At 37.4% G+C, this 25,258-nt stretch overlaps 1 protein-coding gene across 1 annotated transcript in view; it reads right to left on the reverse strand.

Annotated features, from left to right (window-relative positions):
* LOC122810508 (polypeptide N-acetylgalactosaminyltransferase 18) overlaps positions 1 to 25,258 on the reverse strand; it is a 1,713,820-nt gene that overhangs the window by 382,737 nt on the left and 1,305,825 nt on the right. The window contains exon 7 of the mRNA XM_044082090.1: positions 12,111 to 12,296. Coding sequence (XP_043938025.1) covers positions 12,111 to 12,296 — 186 coding nt within the window. The remainder of the gene's footprint in view (positions 1 to 12,110; positions 12,297 to 25,258) is intronic.

The raw sequence follows: 25,258 nt of genomic DNA on the forward strand, positions 1-25,258 counted from the left end.
AGTAAAAGAAAGGCTTCCCCTCCCACAAAAAGAAGCTTTTAAGGAAAACAGCCATTTTCAAGATTCTGTCTTTTCTTCGTTTTCAGTCTTTTGTTTCTGTTTTTTCGGCACTCGTGATTTTGAGTGCCGACATTTTAATAGGAGCCCATGATTGTCCCTATACTTGCGTGATCCTGTCCCTTATCGCCCCTTTCATTACTCCCCAACAACTCTACACTTCTTTTGTGCCGTGCTTTTGGTCCACACATCTAAATCTTTGTACAAAACACTTCACAAAGTGCTGAGTTTAACCATTACTTGTCTATATCTGTTGATTTCTGGAACTCATTAGACAGTCTTGTTGTTAAAGAAATGCATAGTAAACTCGGTTCTTGTTAAGAATATGCCTAGACTGTTACCAGTAACATGCTTTGATTGCTAAATTTGTTGTCTGTCTTGTACACACTTATTTTCAATTTTCACTTCATTTCGTTTCCATTTTAAATAGCATTTATTTTATGTATGTCCTGAATCCTAGATTAAATGGCCTGAAACAATCAGATCACACATGCATTCAAAATAAAATTATGCAAACATGAAGTCTGTGTAGGAAATACATTACAGGACCAATTTAGAACTAACTGTGTATTTGATTATTGCAGCTTTACGGATCAGAGTAATCTAATAATTTATTTTAAGCAGGAAAAAAGTGTCAAAAGCAAGAAGAATCTCGCTGTCAAAACCACATTCAGTCTTAAAGGCAACATTTAGCAAACAGTTTCTCAGTGCAGCCCACTTTTATATAGGTGACTTGCTCATATGGCATTTTCTGTCTCTGCTCATAATATTCAAAAATATCTGCTTTCAGGGTTTTCATGACCTCTGCAGCTGACTTCAGCAGAAGATGCTTTATACTTGATCATCAGGTACTAGAAAAGGGGATATCAAATAGGTAAAAGGAGTAAATGGATAATATCTTGGGGCAAAAAAAGTATTCTAATGGGAATGTTTAATCTCCCAGAAGCAGTCTGGTGTATAGCTGCCCTCAGGTTTGGCACAGAACATGAAACAGTGGAGATACCGTAACAAAATATATTCTTTCAGCCAGGTGGTGCAGGTACAAGAAAGAGTAAAATACTAGACATTGCATTTAGCAAGGCAGAGAGTTTTCAAGACCTGAAATCAAAGTGTTTCTGTCCAACAGTGATAATATAATGGTCTGGTTCACTATGCAGTGGTAGCACTGGGGGGTTATATGAGGGCACATGACCCTCTATACCCAATGAAACTGCATGCCCCCCCAAGTGCCCCAGCCACTTGAATCACCTGAATGTTTCCCATTACATTGCAGTATTCTGTTTTCCTGTCACAGAAGTGTTCTTTTACTGACACAGGATCATGGAGCTTTGCTTGTTAAATTGCAGCATGTTTCCAGCATTGCTTGTTATACCGCAGCATTCTGATTTCCCTCAGAAGCTTTCTGTTGATATGTTGCCTTATGTTTGTTTCTACTGATGCAGAAGTGCAGCATCTGGGTTTTGAAACGCAGGAGAACTACTGCTGCATTTTGTAATTTCTGTTGTGGATTACATTTCTTGCATATGTGAAAGCACAGTAGGTGTTTTGTAAGGCTACAAATTATGTTTTCTGTTTCCCTCTGAGTGGGGCTTGAAAAAACAACAGGCAAGGGAGATCAAACTGCCTAGTAAGAGTTGTGTGTGTGTGTGTGTGTAATGTCATCTCGGTGTTATTTGGTTAAGTGATATGTCATACAGTAGATAAATGAGTAGACAGAATCAAACCCTGCTCCCTGCTCATTAAGGGCAGAGAACCTTAGTCCTCCACATCAACTGCCAAACTTCCATTGACTTCTTGTTTTTTGCTAACTCACTGAGTAGACTTCATAGTTCTTACCATTCAGAAACTATGCCCATGTAATACATTTTGCTCTGCTAAACTTTCAAGTGAACAAGAGCTGTCTGACATTGACAATTATGGCTCTGAGCTGTTAATGGACTGCTTTCTGTAGATACAAGTACAGGGTTTGAATTCTCACACTTCCATTTACATCACTCAGAAGGTGCTCCTGGTTTACCCCAAAAAGGGGCACTTTCTCTAAAGAGTTTACCTGGTTAACAATCAGATAAAAAATAGTATTTAAAATTTGTCCCTTTTCACATTTAATTAATGTGTGCGTGTCTATGCACTTGTTTGTGTGTGTGCAGGTCAAAGATTTAAGTATTTACAATGTAGTGGGTAGAATGAAGTAGTAACTGAAATGGGGAGAAAGGCTAAAGTTGCTTGTCAGTGAGAATTTGTAGAGATACTACAAGAGAATTTAAGAATAATTTGGTTTATGTTTTTTTTTGGGGGGGGGTCTGGACATTTTCAACTTAATGATAGAAGAGCTGTGTGTGTGGAAAAAATATTACAACTGATATAAAACTTTTTCATCTTACATATAGTGTAAAAGAAAATTTTGCATTTTAGTCAAGTAACTGTTCTGGCAAGCAAAGAAATACTGAGGTGGTTTACCTTCATAATGCCGACCTCACTATGGGTGACCTAGCTTCCATGAATACCGAAGTGCGAAGGTCCCGAACGTCAAATTCCACATATCCGAACGGCAAAATCTCGCCCCCCTTTTTGACCCATGGTAGCACTGGTTTGGAGGTGTGGCATGGCTGGAAATGTCAAAATTCAACATTTATTCGACTTTTTAAAAGTTTTGCGGTTCTGGTTTTGTGGAAATGGTTCGACGATGTGGCCGGTCGAGTATATGTGCTTGACGATATGAAGGTAAGCCTACTGAGGTATTTAAGTGTAAAGTCCATGGTTTATCTATGGTGTGAGATTTCCTTACTAGTTAGTAAATAAGTCACATTTTACTGATCTGTTCCACACTGCGCAAGATACCGTAGTATTCCACATTTTGAAGATGGAAGGTTGACTCTGGCTGTAGTTTCTTTTAACTGTTTTGGTTGTCGGTGTTTTGAAGGGTATGCGGTATTCATGATGCTGCACACCACCTCTTGCCTGTATTGCATGATTGCATGTTGCTGACTGGAATAACTTTTTTTTTGGAGGGGAGGGGTGTGGGGGGTTGCTTAATTTGCCCACTTGGGCATTTGGTCTTTTGCAACTTAAGTTATTTCTCCCGAGAATCTCCAATGCTCAAAAAACTGGGTATATGGTAAAATAGCTATAAAAATAACATTTTAACCGTGCTGTGAGCGCCCTCTCTAGCTGTTAATAAATATTTCACATTTTGACCATTTGTTCCACCTTATGGGAGGTAGTACAGTGGTGCATATTTTGAAGATAGAAAGTTGACTATGGCTCCAGTTTATATAATTATTTTGCTAACTGGTGCTATGAATGTTATGGTACTGTCAGAACTGAAAACTGAAAATGAAACAGCCTGAGCTTAAGAATGTAAGGATATGTAGTTTTAATTCAAAGTCTTCTGCTGAGACTTTTGTCATAGACAGTTATAATAACATTAAGAAAATCATAACTGTATCATTTAATATCCCACCAATCCAAAAAATAAATCTTAGAATGGATTATTGTGACCAGACATTCTCTGTTGAATTATACCCACACATCTCAACTGTACCTATTTTTGTAGAATCTCCCTGATTTTGTTTCAGATGTTTGTCCTGTCCCTAATAACATTTTTGATTACTCATAAGTATAGGCTGTTAGTAATGCCAGTAATTAGAGTTTTAAACTTATTATTCAAAAACACATATCGATGCAAAACTTTTTATATTAACCTAAGTGAATTACTGTAATATTTAAAAAAGTTCACAGTTTTACCCCCTCCCACATTATTTTTGTTGTTGTCCATAATTCTTGATCAAACATATTGAGAGGTATGGAGGTACACTAAAACATTCATATCTAAATTACTTATACTGGTATTATCAAAGCAAATCAGAAACAGGCTGTTAATGTTGTTGCATTGCTTGGTAGAGTTCTCATGTTTCAGTGCTGTTTTTCTTGAAGAGGGTTGAAAAATTAACATTTGTTTATTTGCAGTCTCAGTAGCTCAACAGGTAGCATACTCTCCTTTGGTGCAGAAGGTTGTGGGTTCTATTAACCCACCAGGTACTTAGATTTATTTTGCAGTGCAGCATATGGGGTGTGCTATCCTTTGGATGAGATGTTAAACTTGTGCCCTATCTGCCTGAACTACGGGACCTTTCAAAAGAGTAGAAGTCTTCCTGTGTCCTGGGCAAATTTTCATTAGTCACTACTGAATACTACCTTGTATATCCCCTGAAAAGTATCCATTTGCCTAGTAGGACTAAACCAGTCCACAAAAAGTAGGTATGTATGAATGAATAAATTAATTATGATTACCACTATTTCTCAGTTATCTGATTATCTTTGTATTCTAACAGTGGTTATGGTTATTATATCTCAATGGATTTGCCGGAGGATTTTTCCCATAGTCCCCTTTATACGAGTCTTGCTAGACATAAGGAAATCATGATGTTCTTCATCTCACATTGCTGCAGTCCTTACACATTTGACTGACATCAGGACGCCAGGGTACAAAAAGCGCATGCCCGACGCCATATCATGGTCCGATGCAGAAGCAGTATTGCAAGCGGTTGGCGTTCTGAGATTTTAAGTTTCAGACCGAGTTCAAAGTTGGCTAAGTACCCCATTGGGGAATATTTTAGTTTTTCTTGCCTCAGTGATTTACCGGATGTCAGAAAAAGTCAATAATTGCATTTCTTGTGGGAAACAGATACATTATCATACTTTGTGTATTCCTTGCTTAAGGCCTCTTGTGCTAGATTTAATAAACGCACTATAAAGAGGAGATTGGATTGTGCAAGGTTAGTCTTTGGGAAGCGGGTTCTTAGAGGTGTCGGGAGCCCGGTGGCTCCACCGGAGGTTTCTTTGTGTTCCCAGGGTGAGACTTTAGTATTGCAAGATGTGGCCTCTCAGGAGGCAAATCAAGCTGAGGGGCTTCTCAGGTTACTATACTCCCCTCCAAGGGTGGCTAGGCCCTCTCCTTCTGTTTCTAAGGCTTCTCCCAGGGGCAGGCCAGGTTTAGCTTCAGTTGGTGTTACCCCTAGCTCTTCAGGTACTGTGCCCAAGAAGCATATGCTTAAAATGGCAGAAGATTTAATTACTTTGATTAGGGTTCTATGCCCCTCCTGATAAGAGGCCTAGGGTGGAGCCTGAGCTGGGGTTTTGAGCAGGCTTCAGATGTTGAAGACTTGCAGGAGTACTCTCCTTATTCTGATTCTGATGTGGATGATTCTACTCCTTCTGCTTCTCCTCCAGAGGATTTTTCTTTTTCAGAAACTCTTCATTCCATGAGGGAGCATTTTAAGTGGGAAGGTCAGGACTTCTCTGATTCCAGGAAAAGGCTTAGGGAATTTTTGTTTTACCTCAGCATAGGCCTTGGTTTTGGATGTAGTGGAAGATGTTTTTACAGAGGCTTCCCTTAATCCTGATTCTTTGCCTCCTGCTCCTGTTAAGCCGGATAGGTATTACAGGGGGCCTGAAGCTCATAAGTATCTTTTTAAGAGTCCTAGGGCAGACCCAGAAACTGTTAGCCAGGGGCCTAAAGGTGTTAAGGCTTCTGTTGTTAAGAATCGGTTCCTGCAGACAAAGAGGCTAGGGCCTTGGATAGATGGGGAAAGAAAGTTTATACTTCTTCCACTCTTGCTATGAGGGCTTTGAATTGCCAGTTTCACATGTTGAAATACCAAAACTATCTCCTTTCACAATTAAAGTCTAAGGTGGATGCTTTGGCAGTAGGTATTGATTGTAAAGAGTTGCAAGATTTAGTGCATGTTTCTGAACAGGTGGGTAAGCATTCTTTGCAATGTGGTTTTGATGCTGTACAGGCCTCGGCTAGGGTGGCTGCCACTGGCAGACTGTTAAAGATTTTGGGTGGGCGTATCCTTCTTATGATTCCCAGTCTAGGGGTAGATCTAGGACGGGTAGGGGCAGAGCTCAGGAGGAAGGTTGGCACTTTTCAAAAAAAAAAGTTTAATTTACCCAGAACACATGGGTATTGGATATCATACACCAAAGGTTACAGTTTTTATTTCCATACCTTGCCTCGCTCAGGGGCATGCCAGGCGTTCCTCCTCAACAAATTTTATTCTCTGTTCTGTTCTAGTAACCAAAGAGGGAACACGTGGAGACCAATTTTGGATCTATCTATCCTCAACACTTATCTGGACATTCCCAAGTTCAAAATGTTGAAGTTACAACAGCTTTGCCTCTGCTGGGCAAAGATCATTGTATCAGACTAAGTTGCAGGAATCATGCGTTTTGAGCTGGGACTTTTCACTATCAGTTCTCTGCATTGATCTATCCTTATTTGGACCTGCCCGATTTCTGCTCAAGAAGGGAAGGGCATCTTGTATAGATGTTAGCAGTCCAGTTTGCATTAATTGCCTTCAGAAATTGACAGTGTCATGGGGAACTCAGACATAGATCTGTTTCGCTTCTCCACTAAACCATCAGCTGCGGATGCTCTTTCTTTCAATTGGAGCAATCTTCATGTGTATGCCTTTCCACCTCTGCCTCCTCCAAAAGTAACTTCTAAAAAGTCAGACAGGACAAAGCCAGGATGATTTTTAAGCTCCAGATTGGCCTCGACAGCACTGGTACCCATTACTGGATTCCACACCTGTTGTCACAGGGGGACAAACTATTTGCTCAATGTCACTTCTCTCTCTTCACCTAACAGCCTGGCATATTCTGTTTTGAACCATAAAGGGTCTCAACTTCCACAACAAGTTTTTTTATTTTGAGTGCAGCAAAAAATTTTTTTTTTTTTGAGCCTAATTTTTGGTGTGGCTCTTCAATATCTTACTGAGTTACTGGACAAAGGTTTGTCTTTTCTTCTATTAAGGTTCATGTTGCAGCAATTTCGCTCACTATGATTGTGACCCACCATTGTTTTCTCTTTTTGTGTTGGAGAAAACTCACTCTACACTTTTGAGCCTGCAGCTACTTCTGAGTTGAAATATTTGTCATGGAAGACTGCTTTTGTTGGCAATTACTCTGCAAGAAGGGTTTCTTGAAAATTGCAGGCCCTTATGGGGTTGAGCCTTCTCTTTTTTTCCATAAGGAGGGTATCATTTTACGACTAATCCTTCCTTTATGCCTAAGGTGGTTTCACAGCAGTTGCGATATTATTTGGACAGAACTAAAGGGTTCAGGCAGTCTCAGCAGTTGTTTTTTTTTTTTCTTTGAGTTCTCAGGGCGTTCTGTGTCAAAACAAAAAACTCTAAAAAATATTTTTTTTTGCATTTTTTTCTGTTTATTCCATCATGGGCAAGAGATTCCAGCTGGGGATTAGGCTCATTTCCACTAGGGCTACTGCCACTTCAACAGCTTCTGGTTTGCCTGTTTTGCAGGGCTTTGGCAGTTCCCTGCTTCCTTGTAGTGCTGCTGTTTTTTAGGGCATCATGGGGCAGTTCCTGCTTCCTTGTAGTTAGCCATCCTCTCCTTGTTAGAGGTGCTGTGTGGTTGGGTTTTGGTGTGTATATATGTATTTTTGTATATTGTATATATATAGTGCAAAGGGTGTGGTGGTTTGTTTGCTGTCTTTTTTGTTTTTGACCTTATTTTTAGGGTCTTCTGACATCTAAGTGTAAGGACTGCAGCAATGTGGATCTTCGAACATCTACATTTATGGTAGGTACAAAACTGTACTTTTTTTTTGTTTGTTTTTAATGTCCATATAAACAGAATGGCAATAATGTGTGTCACAGACACGTTGGCAGAGCTTCTGGAACCTATTTTATTTTCACTTAGCTTGAATTACTCTGCTGTAACAGTAGTAAGTGTTCCACAAAATAAACTAGATGAACTGCATATAGGCTTCCAGTTTTTTATCCCAAGTGCTGGCACATCCTCTCCCACATTTTTCCTGAGATGTCAAAACTATCATTTCAATCCTGGAGCTGTTAACTGAACTCTTGTCTCTAACTCAAAGAATTATTAACAGGCATTTAAACTGCTTTACTATTCAAGAGTGTCTGAAGCAGGAAGATACTTTTTTTTTTTATCTTGAATGTTGGCAAAATGCGCTGGCTGTATAAAAATATTTTCCTTACTATGCAGCACAGAACAAAATAAATCCACATTTTTTGTTCTTGAATTTGGATTACTGGTATTTTTCTCATAATACTGAAGCACAGGTGTCTTTCTGCTTAACGCTTTCTCACCTCTTTTGTATTGGTAACTACACCCTTGACACATTACACTTCAGCATATCAACACTTCATCCAAACCATTATCCATGAGCATGACAAATAAGTATTTTTTTTTTTTGAATATTGCCAGGATTTGTAAGATTATGTTGTAGGCGTGAACTGAAGCTGTGGTCATATCATGTGGCAATCAGGCTACTAGAAAAGAGAGTAGAAACTGTGCGTGGGTTAGGCATCAGGGAAAGACATAGAAAAAATAAAGAAGAAAACGCTAATAGGTTTTCTGGAGAACAACCAACTCCAGGTAATTGTCAGCATGAAATCATGAAAACTGATCATGTTTGTTTAACTTACATTTAGTTTTGTGAATGAACCACATTGGATCTTGACAAATGAATGCTAGCCTACAATATACATCTCAGCTATAAGTTAAGTACAAAGCTACGATTCTGGTCCTCACATTTAGCCTTGTACCCCAGAGATTTACTGTTGTTCCCCCAAAAGTCATACACGTTTATGGGCATATACCGTATTCAATAAATAACTAAGCCTATACAAATACTCCTTAGTGATAACTATACATGGTCTAGTATATAAAGACCTTCTGTTGTTAAAACTAAAGTGCTCCTCTTTCTAACCTTCTGATATGATTTTGTAAGGACAGTGCTATGGTTTGAAACATCAGCAGGTTGAGAGGCAAACTGAATGAACCTGTAGTAGGAAAAAAGTTGAATAAACAGGCAGAACAGCAGCTGTGAGGTGTATAGTGTGATTAACAGTACTTAGGAGGAAACTTACAAAAGAAACAGTAGAAGTTAATGTGTTTCTACAGGTGGCATTTCTGACACCACCTTAACTTTTTAGCATCTGTGCATCAGATACTACATGGGATCTTGCTTACAGAATCAAACTATTAGCACATCACAATAAGACAGGAGAGAGAGAGCATGATGGAGGAAGGGCAAACCTTCCTTGCCACCAGAGTAGAATGGCTGAGTGAGCTGAAAAATATTTTCAAAAGTCTAATGCAGGGGAAAGAAAACACTGGGCCTTAATAAGTTCAACGTGGAATACCAAATGAGAGGAGTTACTTTTAAAAAAACACAGCAGGAAGAAGTCATTTGGTGTTGCAGTAAGAATAGGAAAGAAACCCCATGTGCAAAATGAGAAAAGCACTGAGATACTGCACTATGTCATTCTGATATTAAACTACAATCATGAGTTGCAGCAAGCAAGTTTGGCACCCCAGGCAAACATGCATGTCACAGACACACACACACACACACACACACACACACACACACACACACACACACACACACACACACACACACACAGTGAATGCAATCATCAAAAAGCACTTTGTAAACTGCCATGTGGCCTTTGAAAGAAACCAGTGTGATAGTTTACTAGTTTGCACTACTCAGTCATAATCACCGTCACTGAATGACCGTTTAAAAACTGTCAAACTGTATGGCGTTCACTACCAGTCAGCACCTGGAGTAGCTACCTCCTCTGCCCTGTCCCTTCTCATGGCTGTGAACAGCAGAAAATGTTTTATTATCTACAAATCCATGCTTAGGTCACAGCTAAACTGATTTGGTATCCTCAGAGGGCTATAGCTATTAGTCTAGTGAAGAAAGACTGCTACTAAAGTAATAACGACAATAGAGTACATCAGGTTAAAAAAGTTACGGAAGCTAAATCTAGTCTTATTTAATGACAAGCAAGGAGATATGGATACACAAGGTTCAGGGCTGCCTCAAAGCTTCATCTAGAAGATAGTCCTGCAATGGGGGATTCCACCCCTCTCCAAAAAAAAATAAATAAATTGGAGTCTGATGACCTCGAAGTTTTGCTCTTCACTTCTTCCCTGTCACCTGGGCTGCTAAATTTCCCTCAGTCGCAACAATGCAGATGGAAATTCTTCCTTTGTACCTCTAGGCATGCCATAAGTTGCAACAAAATAGGTTTCAATGAATGTCTCATACCCCTCATGTTAAATATCCTAAATGATACCATATGCAAATATGTCAGAAAAGTGAAATATTATATTTAACAGTGGAGAGTCAATATCTCTTTTCACTAGGTATGGTATACATATAGATATAATATTTCTAACTTTATGGAGCCAAATGGACATAAAATAACAGCAGAAGATTTTTAAAATGATCCTTAAGTAAAACTTAAATGCTGCTGGGTCATTAGGAAAGTAATGTTTCATTTTATGTACTACTCCATTAATAATACATTGTTCTTTTACTGTTAATGTCCTTATTGTTAGTTACCTATATATTTGCCAAATAACAAACTGCAACATACACTGTAGCACTTTATTGGTTTGTAAGTATTAGTACTTTCATTGTAATAGCTTCCTATAGCATAAAATAGTGAACATTTTGGATTAAAAAGACCAGCTCTGCACCCAAATACGGGACTTAACAATCTTCACAGATTTCTTAGATGGAATCACCACAATTGTACAGCTAGTGATTTAAACGACACTCAGTAAATTCATGGGGATACAGGTGCCCTGATGTGGGATGTCATGCAAAGTGTATTGCATATTTCATCTGTGATGAATATCACACAGTCATATAACATCCTAACAAGCTCATCCAAACATTTTTTCTTTGTCAATTCCTCCCTGTGGAATCACTGCCATATACAGACCAAACATTTTTCTGTTGAATGATGATGGTGTTTTTCAGACCAGACAGAGTTTAAATAGTACATGACAAGACCTGCGTTGTACATATATTACTGTTCACAAAGATCTCTCTGTTTTGGGAATGCTCACTGTTCCTATATATGTAGTTGTTGTTCATGCATGACAAAATTTTAGAGCACTGTGCCACTGATGGCTTAGAATATGTGCGTGCCAAGGTTAATCCCTCAAGGAATGCTGGCAGTGTTTCAGAGACTGTGTCTGTTAACTGCTTACATAAATTACCCAATTTGTCTCCATTTTTGTGAAAAATACTATGTCAGAATAGGAAAGTAAGAAGAAAAATCATACAACTGCAATCTGCTCGACATTTTGCAAAATTATTCACATTTTTTTCCATTTTAAAAATCCCAAACTGCATAAACACAGAGCTGGCTGATTCATTAATGCAGTTCTGATATCTTCTATTTTTTATGCTGAAATAAAACATTTTGTTTCAAATATTCAGTGGCAAAAATTCTGCTGTGCTAGTCAAATCTTGTAAAAAAAAAGTTTTACTGAAAAATATGGTGTGACTTCTTATAAATTAATATAATGAAATAATAGTTGGGATTATCCCTAGTAAAATGATTCCTTGTGTAATTGCATATACATTAATTTGTATGATCAAGTAGGCTCAGTCTTTTATCATACTAATGGCCGTTCTTGGCAGACATGCAATGAATCTAATTTCTTTTTCTATCAAATGAAAAATGGCACATGCAAAAGGAAGTATATTATCAGATCAGTGTGTACAATAAAGCAGTAATGATCTGCTGTTAATGCATAATAATTATGCTTTATTAAAATAAAGTATTAGTGCAGAGTAAGAGTAAAAAGAAAACATACCTCAACCTTGTCCTTAAAATAAAAAAAATGACTTTTATGCAGATAAGCATCCATATTTAGTGGCACTGCCTTAATATCAGCTGAGCAAAAGAGAGGAAAGAAAAATCTGAAAACTGTGAAAGGAAAAAATGGCTTTCAGAAGAATCCTTCACAAAAGACCAATCTAAGTTTATTTCTGGTACACTGTAAATAGAAACAAAACTCTAATTACATGGTGCATGCAACCTGTCATGTTTTTGTAACAAACAGCAGCCAACATGCTCAGTCAGTCAAGGATATGGTGTTGCTCATGTTTATTGAGCACATGATGGGATGTGTATGATACAACGCAATCATTTTAGAAATTATACCAGTGTATACATTTACTAACTTACCTCAGCAGGTATATTCCATGCCATGTAGACATGACTTTTAAATTCATCCATCCAGACTTCTGCCACCCTAAGAGCATTTCTTCGAACATGAGCAGTCAAATCCTCAGTGTATGGTTTGTGAGCTCTCTCAATATGAGCAATCCTGGAACAAGGTAAAACCTCGACACTGCCTCCACACTGCCAAACCTGTTGATAACAAAGTGTTCATTGGTTATCTACAGCTTTTTTTTTTTTTTGAATGCAAATACAAGTGTGCAGATCCACTACTAATAACTTGAAAAATGTAGTCATGGAATGTCCCACAGAAATCTCAGTAGTAAGCCACAAATGAACAAAATACAATTTATTAAAACAGGACAAAGTTAAAAGCTTTTGTCCAATATTTCTGCAAAGAATTGTATCAGAACTAACTGACAGCTTATGCCACTTGTTTATAAAACTTCCTAACAAGACTAATATAATGAATTTCAAGAAACAGTACAGAAATAGTCATGGTCTCATCAGTGCAAAATATAAAACTTCTGTTACTGCCTCAAAATGCAAAAAATTAATTCAGGTGTGTGTGTGTGTGTGTGTGTGTATATATATATATATATATATATATATATATATATATATATATATATATATATATATATACATACAAACAGCATCTTAAAACAAAACAAAATATAATGACTTAAGATAAAGATCACAGTTGTAAATTATGTATGCTCTTTTGCATATGTTTAAAACCATCTTGTCTATTTATATCCTGTACGATAAATACAATTTACATATAAACGATGAACACTAATACGGAAATTGTTGTTGAACTGATAAGTAAAAACAACTGCTAAAACATATTAAATATACTGAATAATGTTGGACTGTTAACTGGCTCACAGGATGCAGATAATCAAAATAGGGGAAGTTACCTCCACAACAGATCAGTCACCAGTGGAGACCCCCAGGACTCTGTGCTTGGACTTCTCTTGTTTGACATCTACTTTTCTGAAGTAAAATGCCAGTACCAAAGGGCTCTAGCTGACTAAGTCTGCAGATGATTGCAAGCTAGGAACACTCATTGAATCCCCAAATGATTTAGCCATCCTACAGGGAGGTTTGTCCCACATAAATAATTGGTGGCAAACTGATGGGCTGAAACTAAATGATAAAGAATGCATTACTGGGCCCTGTGGGAAGTCATTTACCACAGGGAACTACCACATTGAAATTAGGGAATTTATGTGGATACTGACCTAACTTTTGACCGACATTTGTCCATTACTCTAAAAAAGTCATTATATATTGCACAGCTTATAAACAAAAGTACTGCGTCTAGATCTAGGGATGTCACTGTCCACCTTTACGCAGCCTTCATTAGGTTAATCATTGAATATAATGCACACTTTGGCATGTATTTTTCCAGACACATGCAACAACTGGAACACCCACAGAGATATGTTATTAAAAGAATACAAGGCCTAAAGAACATGGACTCATTCAAAGTCCTGTCACTATATTTGGTATCCTGCAGACTGCAAAGAGACGACCTTTGTTTGTCATAGAAGGCGTCTTCCAACCCATTACTAATGGATTTACTGCACATCAGCAAATCAAATGGCATCAGAAATACTCAGTCTAGGGAATCTAAACCTCTTCTAAAACATCAACAGAATGGTTTGGAGGGCCAGGTATATCTCACAGAGGATACCACTGCTATGGAACAGACTCCACATCCACATAAAACAAAGCTTATCCCTATACACATTCATGTGCATCTTAGATCAATGGGGGGGGGGATCAATGGGGGGGGTTGCAGATAATTTATCTCAAGACTGCCCCTGTGCTATTAATTGGCATATGAAGCTGCTAAATGCTTCATCCCAAGCATGGGTCCTTTCAAATTAACTATGCTATGATCCCAGCTGTTCTCATTAGGGGTGATGTATTATTATCTATAAGCAAATGGGATAGGTTATTTCAAGCAGAAAAATGGAAATTGGCTAGACTTGAAATGGCCCACAAGGGTATCTAGCCTAGTATTTGCTTATGAACCTATTGTTTAATAAAGTTAGATAAATATATACCCATGTCCTTATATCTCAACAAGGACAACAAAAAAATGTTTTTCTTTTAAAGTTTAGCTGCCCACATCTTCAATACAAGAGGTGTAATCACCCACCCACTGCATGTGCAGCACTGCTTGCAGCACCTAACAACTGGGTTAACTGCCCAGCACCCCCACACACACTACAGACCTACTAGAACCTCCTGCCAAAGACCCAAACAGACCAGAGAACAAACAAGCTCCCAATTAAAGAAAATAAGAGGACACCTAACAACTGGGTTAACTGCCCAGCACCACCCCCCCACACACACACACTACGGACCTACTAGGACATCCAGCCAAAGACCCAAACAGACCAGAGAATGACCAAGCTCCAAATTAAAGAAAATAACAAGGTTACTATCTTTCTTTTTACCTGTAAGCACACTTAGCTGGGTTGGCCGTGGAAAGAGTTTTATTTAATCAACAGCTAGGAATTCTCATAGTTGTGCACCTCATTCCACCCCCACTAAACAGCCATACTGCTGCAAACACTTAGGACCCCCTCACAGATCTATCCTCCCTATCACGCCCCTCCCTGATCCCCCTCCCTCCCTTGGACAGTTCCCAAATGAACTGATCCCCACTCAATTTTACTGTACAGATAACCTTACCAATAAAGTTACTAAGCACACCTCTGGGGTACTCCTAACTTTCACATAGCCTCCTGCTCAACACACTGATTGTTTCTTTTACAGCCACTTACCTGCACTGCTGGTGCTGGCCCCACTATGTTCACCTTCGCTAACGCTTGGGCTCACTCCATTCCCCTACCCTGCCCTCACTTCCCACCCACCCCTACATTTATTCTCACCACTAATCCCACCCCTCTGCCTCTCGACCAATCACACCAAAACTCCCCACCCACCACCTGCCTATTCTCATTAACTAAATCAACTATGCTTCTACAAATCATGCTTTCACTCTTTACCTGCACTCTCCTTGCACACCTTACATCTTTCTAAGACACAATAATGCACCGACTCAACAACTTTCACTGCACTACTACACTCCTACTATTCCTGGCACACCAAATCAATCGGGTCTATATTAAATCAGTGAATGCTTAAAAAAGCAAACGCTGATTTATCGACCCCATGTAAGTGAAAGCTTACAATTCCAAACACTTAGAACAGTGATTTTCTTTCCCAGGGAACTTTAAAAAACTTTAAAACATTACATAAACACCACCTAAACATTCAGATCCTTCACATATCAGCCCCACAAATTGGTAATGAAGAAATCTTATATGCCAACCTCAAACTAAACCCAAACAATACAATAAACATCATAGGATGCTATTTCCCACCTGGTTATAACATCCCTGAACTAGAAAACCTCCTCAGTTTGGCTAACCATCACCTTCCTCATGAAACCATAATTATAGGCAATTTTAATATCGATTGGATATCCTGCAACAGAAACCATCCAGCCCACCACCTAAACCTGCATGGTTTCTCCCAACTTATCCAGTCATCCACCGGATAAATAAAAACTCTTAACACATTCTACTCTTGGATTGGATACTAGTCAATACAACTCCTCAATCATACTTAGCTGGCTGTCTACATGACAACCTCAGTGACCATACCCCAACATTCCTACTGAAACACCACCAATACTGTGCTAAACCCATAATCTATCAGCAAATATGTAACAAAGTAAAGTTTAACCCACTCATATTCATCTCATCCCATAAAGGTTGTAACTGGGCCCCTCTAAAGTACCTCCATCTAGATGACACTGTTCAGTTCTTCAACGGCACCTTTATAAACATCTTAAATACTCATGCCTCCGTAAGAAATACCAGAGTCAAAGCCCAGCACTCCCCATGGCTACAGAAATCTATGAGGTCAATAATGAAAATCAGAGACAGAGCCTGGGATCACTGGTGCACAACTAAAACCCCCTCAGCTAGACAAAAATTCCTCAAACTGTGCAATAAAGTCAAACAACTAATAAAGCAGGACAAAACCCAACACTATCAGTCCTCCCTTAACTCCTCCAAACTCAACCTCGAACAATTCTGGTCCTCCATAAAACTCCATTCTCCACCCATGTAAAGTTGGTACCCCTCCACCTAACGATCTCCCATCCTCTGAAAGTATCACCTCCTTGTTCAACAAACACTTCACAGAAACTATTCTATCTCTACCTAAATAACATAACCCCCTCCCCTCCATCCCCACATCAATTCCTAATAAACTGCCCACTATCTTTTCATTTACCCAGTTCCTACCACTAACATGAAAAACCTTCTATCAAAACTTAAACCAACTAAACTAGCTGCCGTCAATCTCCCCTGTGAATACCTAAATCAGCAGCCGACACCCTGGCCTATCCAATCTCTATCATGATTAACTGGTCCATATCAGAATGCTATGTCCCTACACTGTGGAAAGTATCCCACATCATTCCCCTCCACAAAGGCGGTTCCTCCACCGAATACTCTAATTACCGTCCAATAGCTTTCCTCTCCCACTTTCCAAGATACTTGAAAGATGCATTCATTCTCAAGTGCCAGATTACCTCCTGACTAACAACCTCCTCTCCAGCACACAACATGGCTTCATACCATTTCATAGCACTACTACCACCTTACTGCCTTTCACCAACACTATCCTTCAGCATAAAAACAATGGCTTTTACTCCTCTGCAACTTTTCTCGATTTATCCAAGGCTTTCAGGATGGTCTCGCACAAACAACTTACCTCTGTTCTCTCTAATATATCCTTTTCCAGTCAGCTACTGACTGGTTTTATAGGTACCTAACTGACCGCCTGCAATCCGTTGTTTGGCATAATGACATATCTCCACAACTCCCTGTCTCACTTGGTGTCTCCCAAGGATCCATCCTTGGACCTCTACTTTTTTCACTCTTCACCAATAATATATACACTGCCCCAAAATGGCCTCTCTCATACAATATGTGGACAACTCCACCATCATCTGCTCAGCCCAATCCCTACCCGAACTGCAAAAAAATCACTCAGGATGCCTTTACCTGTATAAAAACCTGGCTATTTAATGCCCAGTTAATACTCAACCCAAACAAAATTAAACTCCTCATCTTCCAGCCCTCAAAATCTGACCTAATCAACTCCCACTTTAATATTACAGCCAACAACAATGCCATTATCTCCCCAAAAGAGCATACAAAACTACTAGGTGTTGAAATTGACAACTGTCGCACATTTGACATTCACATTTCTCTGACCATAAAAAAGAAGTTCACAAAAAACTAGGGACTTTGTACAGAAATAAACAATTCCTCACCAAAACAGCCAGAATTGCAGTTGCCAATTCCCATCTTATCTCCACCCTACTCTATGCCTGTCTGATATTTACCAAACTAACCTCAACAAACGCGAGTCTTGTTACAACAAAATAGCCAAGTTTGCCACTGGTGCTACCTATCACAGTCACCACTGCATATCACGTACTGAACTTGACTGGCTTGAACTCCCTCAACTCTTTCATGTAAATTAACTCTGCCTTGCTCACAGGTTAGTGAACAACCCCATTCCTCCAAAATCTACTCCAGCCCTATTACACCACCAGACCACTATGCTTCAACAGCAAAAATCAACTTCAAGTACCCAAAGCCAAGAACTCAGCTGGGGAAGCACTTTTGTCCTGCATAATATCCAAATTATGGAACACACGCCCACCCTCAATAACCTCTATACAATCATACAACCACTTCATAGCTGTGCTAAAAACACACTTAAAAATCACTGGTTATGCCCTTGCTCTAATTTGGACTAGAGACCCTCTTTCTCTACCCGCCCCCCAGCCACTTTGACACCCAGCATGCTGGATTTCTACCTCTCATCTCCTGGCACTGGCAGTGCCATGTATTTCTTAACGTCCTTATGACCTGACCTCATCACAGTCAGCTAAGGCATCTACCCACCTTCTATCGGCATCTACACTACCTGCTCTGTATACTGAATCTCTCCTGAATCTTCCCCTGCTACTTCCTCCAAGTCTCTGCACCTGCCTCTCCATCTCACCAAACATGACTTTATATCTGGCTCAGTCTACAACCATAATTGTTGTGTCCAGTAAACTTTATGACTTCAACATCACCGCGACTGCCACTAGTATACTATGTTTCAATATGTGCCATCACCAATGTAACCGATGCTCCTATGTATATATTAACTCCATGTATATCCACGGTCCTACATGTAACTATGTTTTCTTATATTTTATTATTGTAGCTTTGCTTGCATGTATATCAATTTTATTTTAACTTTTTATTGTTAATTCTGTACTTAATTGTATTTTGTGTGGAGTTTTTCCTCCCCAGGCCTCCGCTGAATAAGAACCTGTGTCCAGTCGGACTTTCCCGGTAAAAAAATGTTAATAAATAAAATAAAATAATAAAATTTAAACCTGGGGTTAAAGGCATTAAATCTAAATTGCCATAACACTTCTTTGTATTCATGTTTATTTTCGTATGATCCATCCCTAGGATCAAGCTAAACAATTTCTAGAATAAAAAAATAAACTTTACAAACTCATTACTTGTTGTAGAGTATTTGTATAAAGTATTTTTTTTCCTTCTTGTTCGAAATGTTATAACTATGCTCATAGATTCTCTTATGTAATGTCCTTTCATCTTTCAAAAATAAAAACTCAAGCAGATGTAACAAATGGCAAAATAAACTACTCCCTTGCTGATGCATTTATCTTGCTTGGGTATAACAGTTAATCTCACTTAATTGATCAAACAAAATCTGTCACCAATAAAGATGAGAGAACATTGTTTACAATGCCCACACTTCTATGTCCCTTTAATTTCTACCAATTGCTCTTTCTCCACCCACTTCATTTCTAACACATTTTCAACATTATGTGCAGTTATGAACACAAAACAGGGATTCCTCCTACTAGTTCAAAATTGTGTCATTAGCTTTAAAAGTGAATCGGCTTTTTCTAATGTCCTTTACATTTTTACTTCTTAAATTATACTGTAAAACCAGAGCTTTTTCAATAGGTTTGTGTGATCTATTACTTGAATTCAAGTTTTCATTCTTGTTCTAGTCCAAACCCCAACAAGGGTTGAAACTGGTTCCCCTATTTTCTTTAATTTCTATATTAATTTCCCAATATTGACTTTTTGGAGCATCCCATTCTCAAAAGCATGTGCACTCTGAGATGTGTTATCATCTGACATCAGCTGTACCAGTCAGATGAACTGCCCTTCTACCAAACCTCTCTTTTAACCTTCATCTTAAAATGGTGAAACCTGTTAAAATGATAACTGCTACTAAAAGTTAGTTTTCTATAAATATTTGAGCAAAATTTGTCATCTATCCTGGAAATATTAATGCCTAAGTAGTTAATACTGTTGTTATTGAAACTGTGTGCAAACTTTAAAAACTTAGTTGATATATATATATATATATATATATATATATATATATATATATAATTTTATCTGGATGCCAGTCCATAAAATAAATATATTGTCAATCTATCTCATATATAGTGGACACTATTTATAGTAATCAAATTAAAAAAATATTTTCCCCAGGAGAGGACTACTAAATGGGCAAACATGGGTGCACATTTTGCTCCAATTGTTACACCCCAATCTGCCTGTACATTTCCCCCCTCAAAGAAAATGTAATTATTCTCTAAAATTGCATCTGTATACTCCATGATGATTCTAATGTCTCTGCAACTGAAGAAAAAACAAAACCAACAAGTGTTACATTAAATAACTCCTTCCCTTCTTCCTGAGGAATGCAGGTGAACCTAATTTATAATTAAAAACACTGTACTGTCCCATTCTGCTCTTTTATTTTACATGCTGTCTCAAAGACTTGAACCAGATGGTGCATATATGGATTGAGTACTTTTTTCTTGCAAAGCCTGTTGTCAATGCATATCTTCCAGCCTCAGTCTTTAAAATAGCCAAATTAATCACTGAATTTAAGCTTCAAGATGTAGTTTGAAACATCAAACTGCTTAATAGGCCTCAGGCTAGGGGGCCAATCACGTGATCCCAATATCTCTTCATTAGCAGTGGATACTGACTTTTAAATGCTGGTAGTTGATATATATATATATATATAACTTTATCTGGATGCCAGTCCATAAAATAAATATATATAACTTTATCTGGATGCCAGTCCATAAAATAAATATATTGTCAATCTATCTCATATATAGTGTACACTATTTATAGTAATCAGATTAAAAAATATTTTCCCCAGGAGAGGACTACTAAATGGGCAAACATGGGTGCACATTTTGCTCCAATTGTTACACCCCAATCTGCCTGTACATTTCCCCCCTCAAAGAAAATGTAATTATTCTCTAAAATTGCATCTGTATACTCCATGATGATTCTAATGTCTCTGCAACTGAAGAAAAAAAAAAACCAACAAGTGTTACATTAAATAACTCCTTCCCTTCTTCCTGAGGAATGCAGGTGAACCTAATTTATAATTAAAAACACTGTACTGTCCCATTCTGCTCTTTTATTTTACATGCTGTCTCAAAGACTTGAACCAGATGGTGCATATATGGATTGAGTACTTTTTTCTTGCAAAGCCTGTTGTCAATGTATATCTTCCAGCCTCAGTCTTTAAAATAGCCAAATTAATCATTGAATTTAAGCTTCAAGATGTAGTTTGAAACATCAAACTGCTTAATAGGCCTCAGGCCAAAGTGTTAGGGGGCCAATCACGTGATCCCAATATCTCTTCATTAGCAGTGGATACTAACTTTTAAATGCTGGTATTGCATTTGCAATTAAACTCGAGTGCTGTAGTGCTCTGTGTGTGTGTGGTCTAAATGTAGCAATCAGTTTACTGCAGAATAAAAATAGATCTATTTTAAAAATAAAACAAACAAAAAATTAAGTGCTGCAGCACTATGTGGGTGGTGTAAACTGTAACATCTGCTTGCTACCAAAGTAACCAGCAGTTTGTTAAATTTAAAAGAGAAAAAAAGCTATTTTTTTGTATATTTCAGTTTTAACATAAATCTGAGTGTTGTAGTTAGCTGTGGGTGGTATAAACTGAAAGAACTAAACCAGTTTGCTACAGTTTAAACCAAGTTTTTTTTTTTTTTTGTCGTTACATAACTGAAGCACTTTAGTGCTCCAGGTTCCCTGAGCATAAACTGTATCATCTGCCTGCTGTGAATGCAGCAAGGAGTTTGCTACAGCTTAAAGGGGGAAAAATGTTGGGGGGTGTTTTATTTCACTTCTTTTTAATACATATCTGAGCACTGTTGAGCATTGTGGGTAGTATAAACTGTATCAGCTGCTTAAAACAAATGTAGCAAGCAGTTTGCTACAGTTTAAACTTTTTTTTAATAAACGCTTTAGTGCTCTGTATTACTCCTCCCTCCCTGCTCTGTAGCAACTGCTTATTACAAAAGGAAAGTGAAGAGCTTGTAATTTTCTCAGCTGAGGATAGATGGGTAGCATGCATAAACAGAACCTGATTACCTGCTTCACCAGGTACAAGATCACAGACTTTTTTTTTCTAATTGCTTCTCTCGTAATGAGGGACGGAGGTGGGAGGATGAAGCAAGGTTCAGTTGGCTGGATAGCTCCTGCATTTCAGGTGTCCCAGCCAACCACTCACCAGATCAGACATTTTGCTCTTCAGTTTAGTAAGGGCCACCAGAGTGGGGGTTGGTTCCGGATGCTGGATGACCTAGCTAAGCTTATTGTCTCAGTGCCATGTTGTGAACCAGAACCAAAACAAATACTGATTTCCTGATGCTAAAACTAGAGTATGTTAATGCATGTTATTTCATAAATGCATATCTCAGCTGAATACTATTAAAATGTATATCATTTATACATAGAGGTACAACATTTTGCAATGCAGGTTTACAACACTTGGTTTTCCAGTTTATTTCTTGGCTGTTGTGCTTTCTGTGCAATGTTTGCATATCCTCCCTGTCTACACTTGTGCTTCCTCTGGGGTCTGTGACTATGTTCCACATCCCACTGATATGTGAGCAGATAATCTGTCAATGCTACAGACTGCCCACATGGTCTGTGTGTGTGTGTGTGTATATATGTGTTACTATGTTCTGGTATCTCATTGAAAAATACTTCCTGCTTTAAGCCTACTACTTTAGAGGACAGATTCCAGTAACCATCATGACCGTCAAATGAATATAATGGGCAATGAAAGTGGATGAATGAATGGACAGCATTAACCCACTAACTGGTGCAATTTTCCAGTACCATTTACATAAAATACAGCATCTGGATATGTAGTTGAAATGCAGCATAACTTTCTAATGACACCCATTATAAAACGTCTGGAAGAAAAGTCAGATAAAGGAAGTTTTTCACCTTTTTGAACATCATGCATTTTTTTTTCATTGTTTTGAAATGCCAACTTTTAGGATCTTGGCATTTCATAGTAGAACTCTTTTGTGGAATGACCAATAAATAAATACTTTAGTGGAAGAATAATGGAAGAATCAGTAACATTTTTAACAGCAAAGTGCATGACAAACAGTGCTTTCTGCAACTGATTATTATGTTTTAATCTTAATTGCTGTGTCTTACTGTTGTGATCACTTAAGTCATTTGTTAATGTTTTGTTGTTGACTGATGCAAGTAATTATTTAAAAAGATAGAGTAAGTCTTGAGGATAATATTGTTAGAGAAGAAGAAGAAAATATTATTCATCAAGTTAATGATCTTAAGGTGTATAATTACACCAATTATTGTATAAAGGATGAATTAGGAACCTTATTCATTAAAGGAATGAAATATATACCTGCCGCCAAGTTTAATTTAGTAGACACTATTATAGATGTAAAATTGTATTGTAGAAGATTAAATTTAGCATTAATGTTTAACCACAAAAATAAAAAACATGCATTTATAATGGAAAGTAATAAATTAAAGAAAAAAAGTACATTTATACCACCCCCTAACAAAAAGGTTGAAAATTTTGAAGAACTGGTTTGTTCTGATATTTATAATTATAGTCAAAATATTAATAAACGACGGGTGATGGACAATTTGACTACAAAAGAAAGGGAATGTTTAGTTGATCTTATGAATAATAAAAATATTAGAGTAATGAAACCCAATAAGGGAAGGGGGGATAGTTATATACAATACTATTGATTATGTCAATGAAATTCATAAAATATTAATGGGCACAGGAAATTATGAAATCACTTCTATTAATGAAATAAATATAAGTTATAGGAAAATAGATTTGACATTAGATGAATATTTATTGGATCAGAGAATAACAGATGATATATATGAATTTATGAAAGTAGAATTTCCCACTCTAGCCACCATTATAGGTATACCAAAGGTACATAAAAATATTAGTAAACCCCCTTTTCGCCCAATAATTTCGGTAAGTAAGTCTAAGACATTCAATATAGGTGTGGTGATAGATAGTTGGGTCAAACCCATATATAGAAACATTCCTCACCTCATTAAAGATTCATGGATATTTCTTGCTCAACTCACACCTGATAAATGGAATGAGAAATTAACATATATAACTATTGATGTCGCCGACTTATTTTCATGTATCCCGAAAGAACAAGGACTTGAAGATTTTTGTAATAGTCTTAGAAAATATTCTAATTTGACATGGGATCGAATTAACCTAATAACTGATATGATGGAAATAGTATTGAATAATAACTTTATATGTTATGAAGGCGAATATTTTAAACAAGTAAGGGGTGTAGCTATGGGGGCTTCATGTGCCCCTATATATGCAAATATGGTTATGCTAGAGTGGGAAAATACATTTTTATTTAATTGCAAATATTATGAACATATTTCTTATTATACGAGGTTTCTTGATGATATGTTTGATTTATGGAAAGGACCGGTTGAAATGATAGATGAATTTATAGATTATTTGAACAATACTAGTAGTTTTCTTAAATTCGCATACAGTGTTAGTTATGAAGGGATCTCTTATTTAGATACTTATATAAAACATACGGAGTTTGGATTCCAATCGGAGATATATAGGAAGAAAACATTTTCGAATGGCTATATGGAATTTACTAGTCACTACCCAAGACATATGTTAAAAAACATCTTTAAGGGTCAATGCATTAGAGAAGCCAGGATGTTATCAAATTATGAAATTATGACAAGGGAAATAGAATTTATAACATCTATGTTTAGTAATAGAGGCTACCCAGATGGCTTGTTGAAGGATGTTTCACAGTTTGTTATTAAGGAATGGGGTAATAAATATTGTCCTATATTAGGAATAGGACAATAAATTAGTAGTATGAAAAAAGGAAAATTGGATAATGTTCCAATTAATAGAGTATGTTCATTAACTTATTCCCCATTTGTGAATGAAATTACGAATATAGTATTAAAATATTGGAAAAACTTAACAGTAGCTGATGATATCAAACAGATATTAGGAGAAAAACCCAGTTTTGTGTTTAAGATGAGTTTGAACATTAAGAGGTTATTACAGTTAGGGAGTACAGAAAGAGACAGATACAGTAGTAATAAGGCTACCACTAAATATGGGTCATGTAATCAATGTCATTTGATTAATGAGAGTGATGGAATAAAACTACAGAATTTAAATAGGACCTATATTAAATTTAGAAGGGGGAATTGTAACAGTAAGAACATTATTTATTTAGCTAGTTGTTCATCATGCCCTGCTTACTATATTGGCAAAACAGAGAGACTATCTAAGAAAAGAATTTATGATCGTGTTTACAGAATTAGGGTACATGACACCAAGAACGCATTATATAGACATATAGAGAAGAAAGGTGAACATCATAGTTTCAGTTTTGCCATAATAGATCAAGTTTTTACATCAAACAGGGGGGGCAGTTTTAAAGCAATACTAAGCAAGAAAGAAAGCATCTGGCAGGTGTTGACCGATGCCACAAAGGAACCGGGTATAAATGAGTTTATTTCTATCAAACCCTTTCTAATGTTGGCGTGATCAGTTTTACCATCAGGTGCAAATATGTTATTATAGAATTATGTATGTGTTTGTTAGTTACATCAAAGGGGTATGAAGTTTGGTATTGCAATTTT

The sequence above is a fragment of the Protopterus annectens genome, chromosome 9.part0 (genome assembly GCF_019279795.1).
Source record: "Protopterus annectens isolate FY-2018-M chromosome 9.part0, PAN1.0, whole genome shotgun sequence".
Classification (NCBI taxonomy): Eukaryota; Metazoa; Chordata; order Ceratodontiformes; family Protopteridae; genus Protopterus; species Protopterus annectens.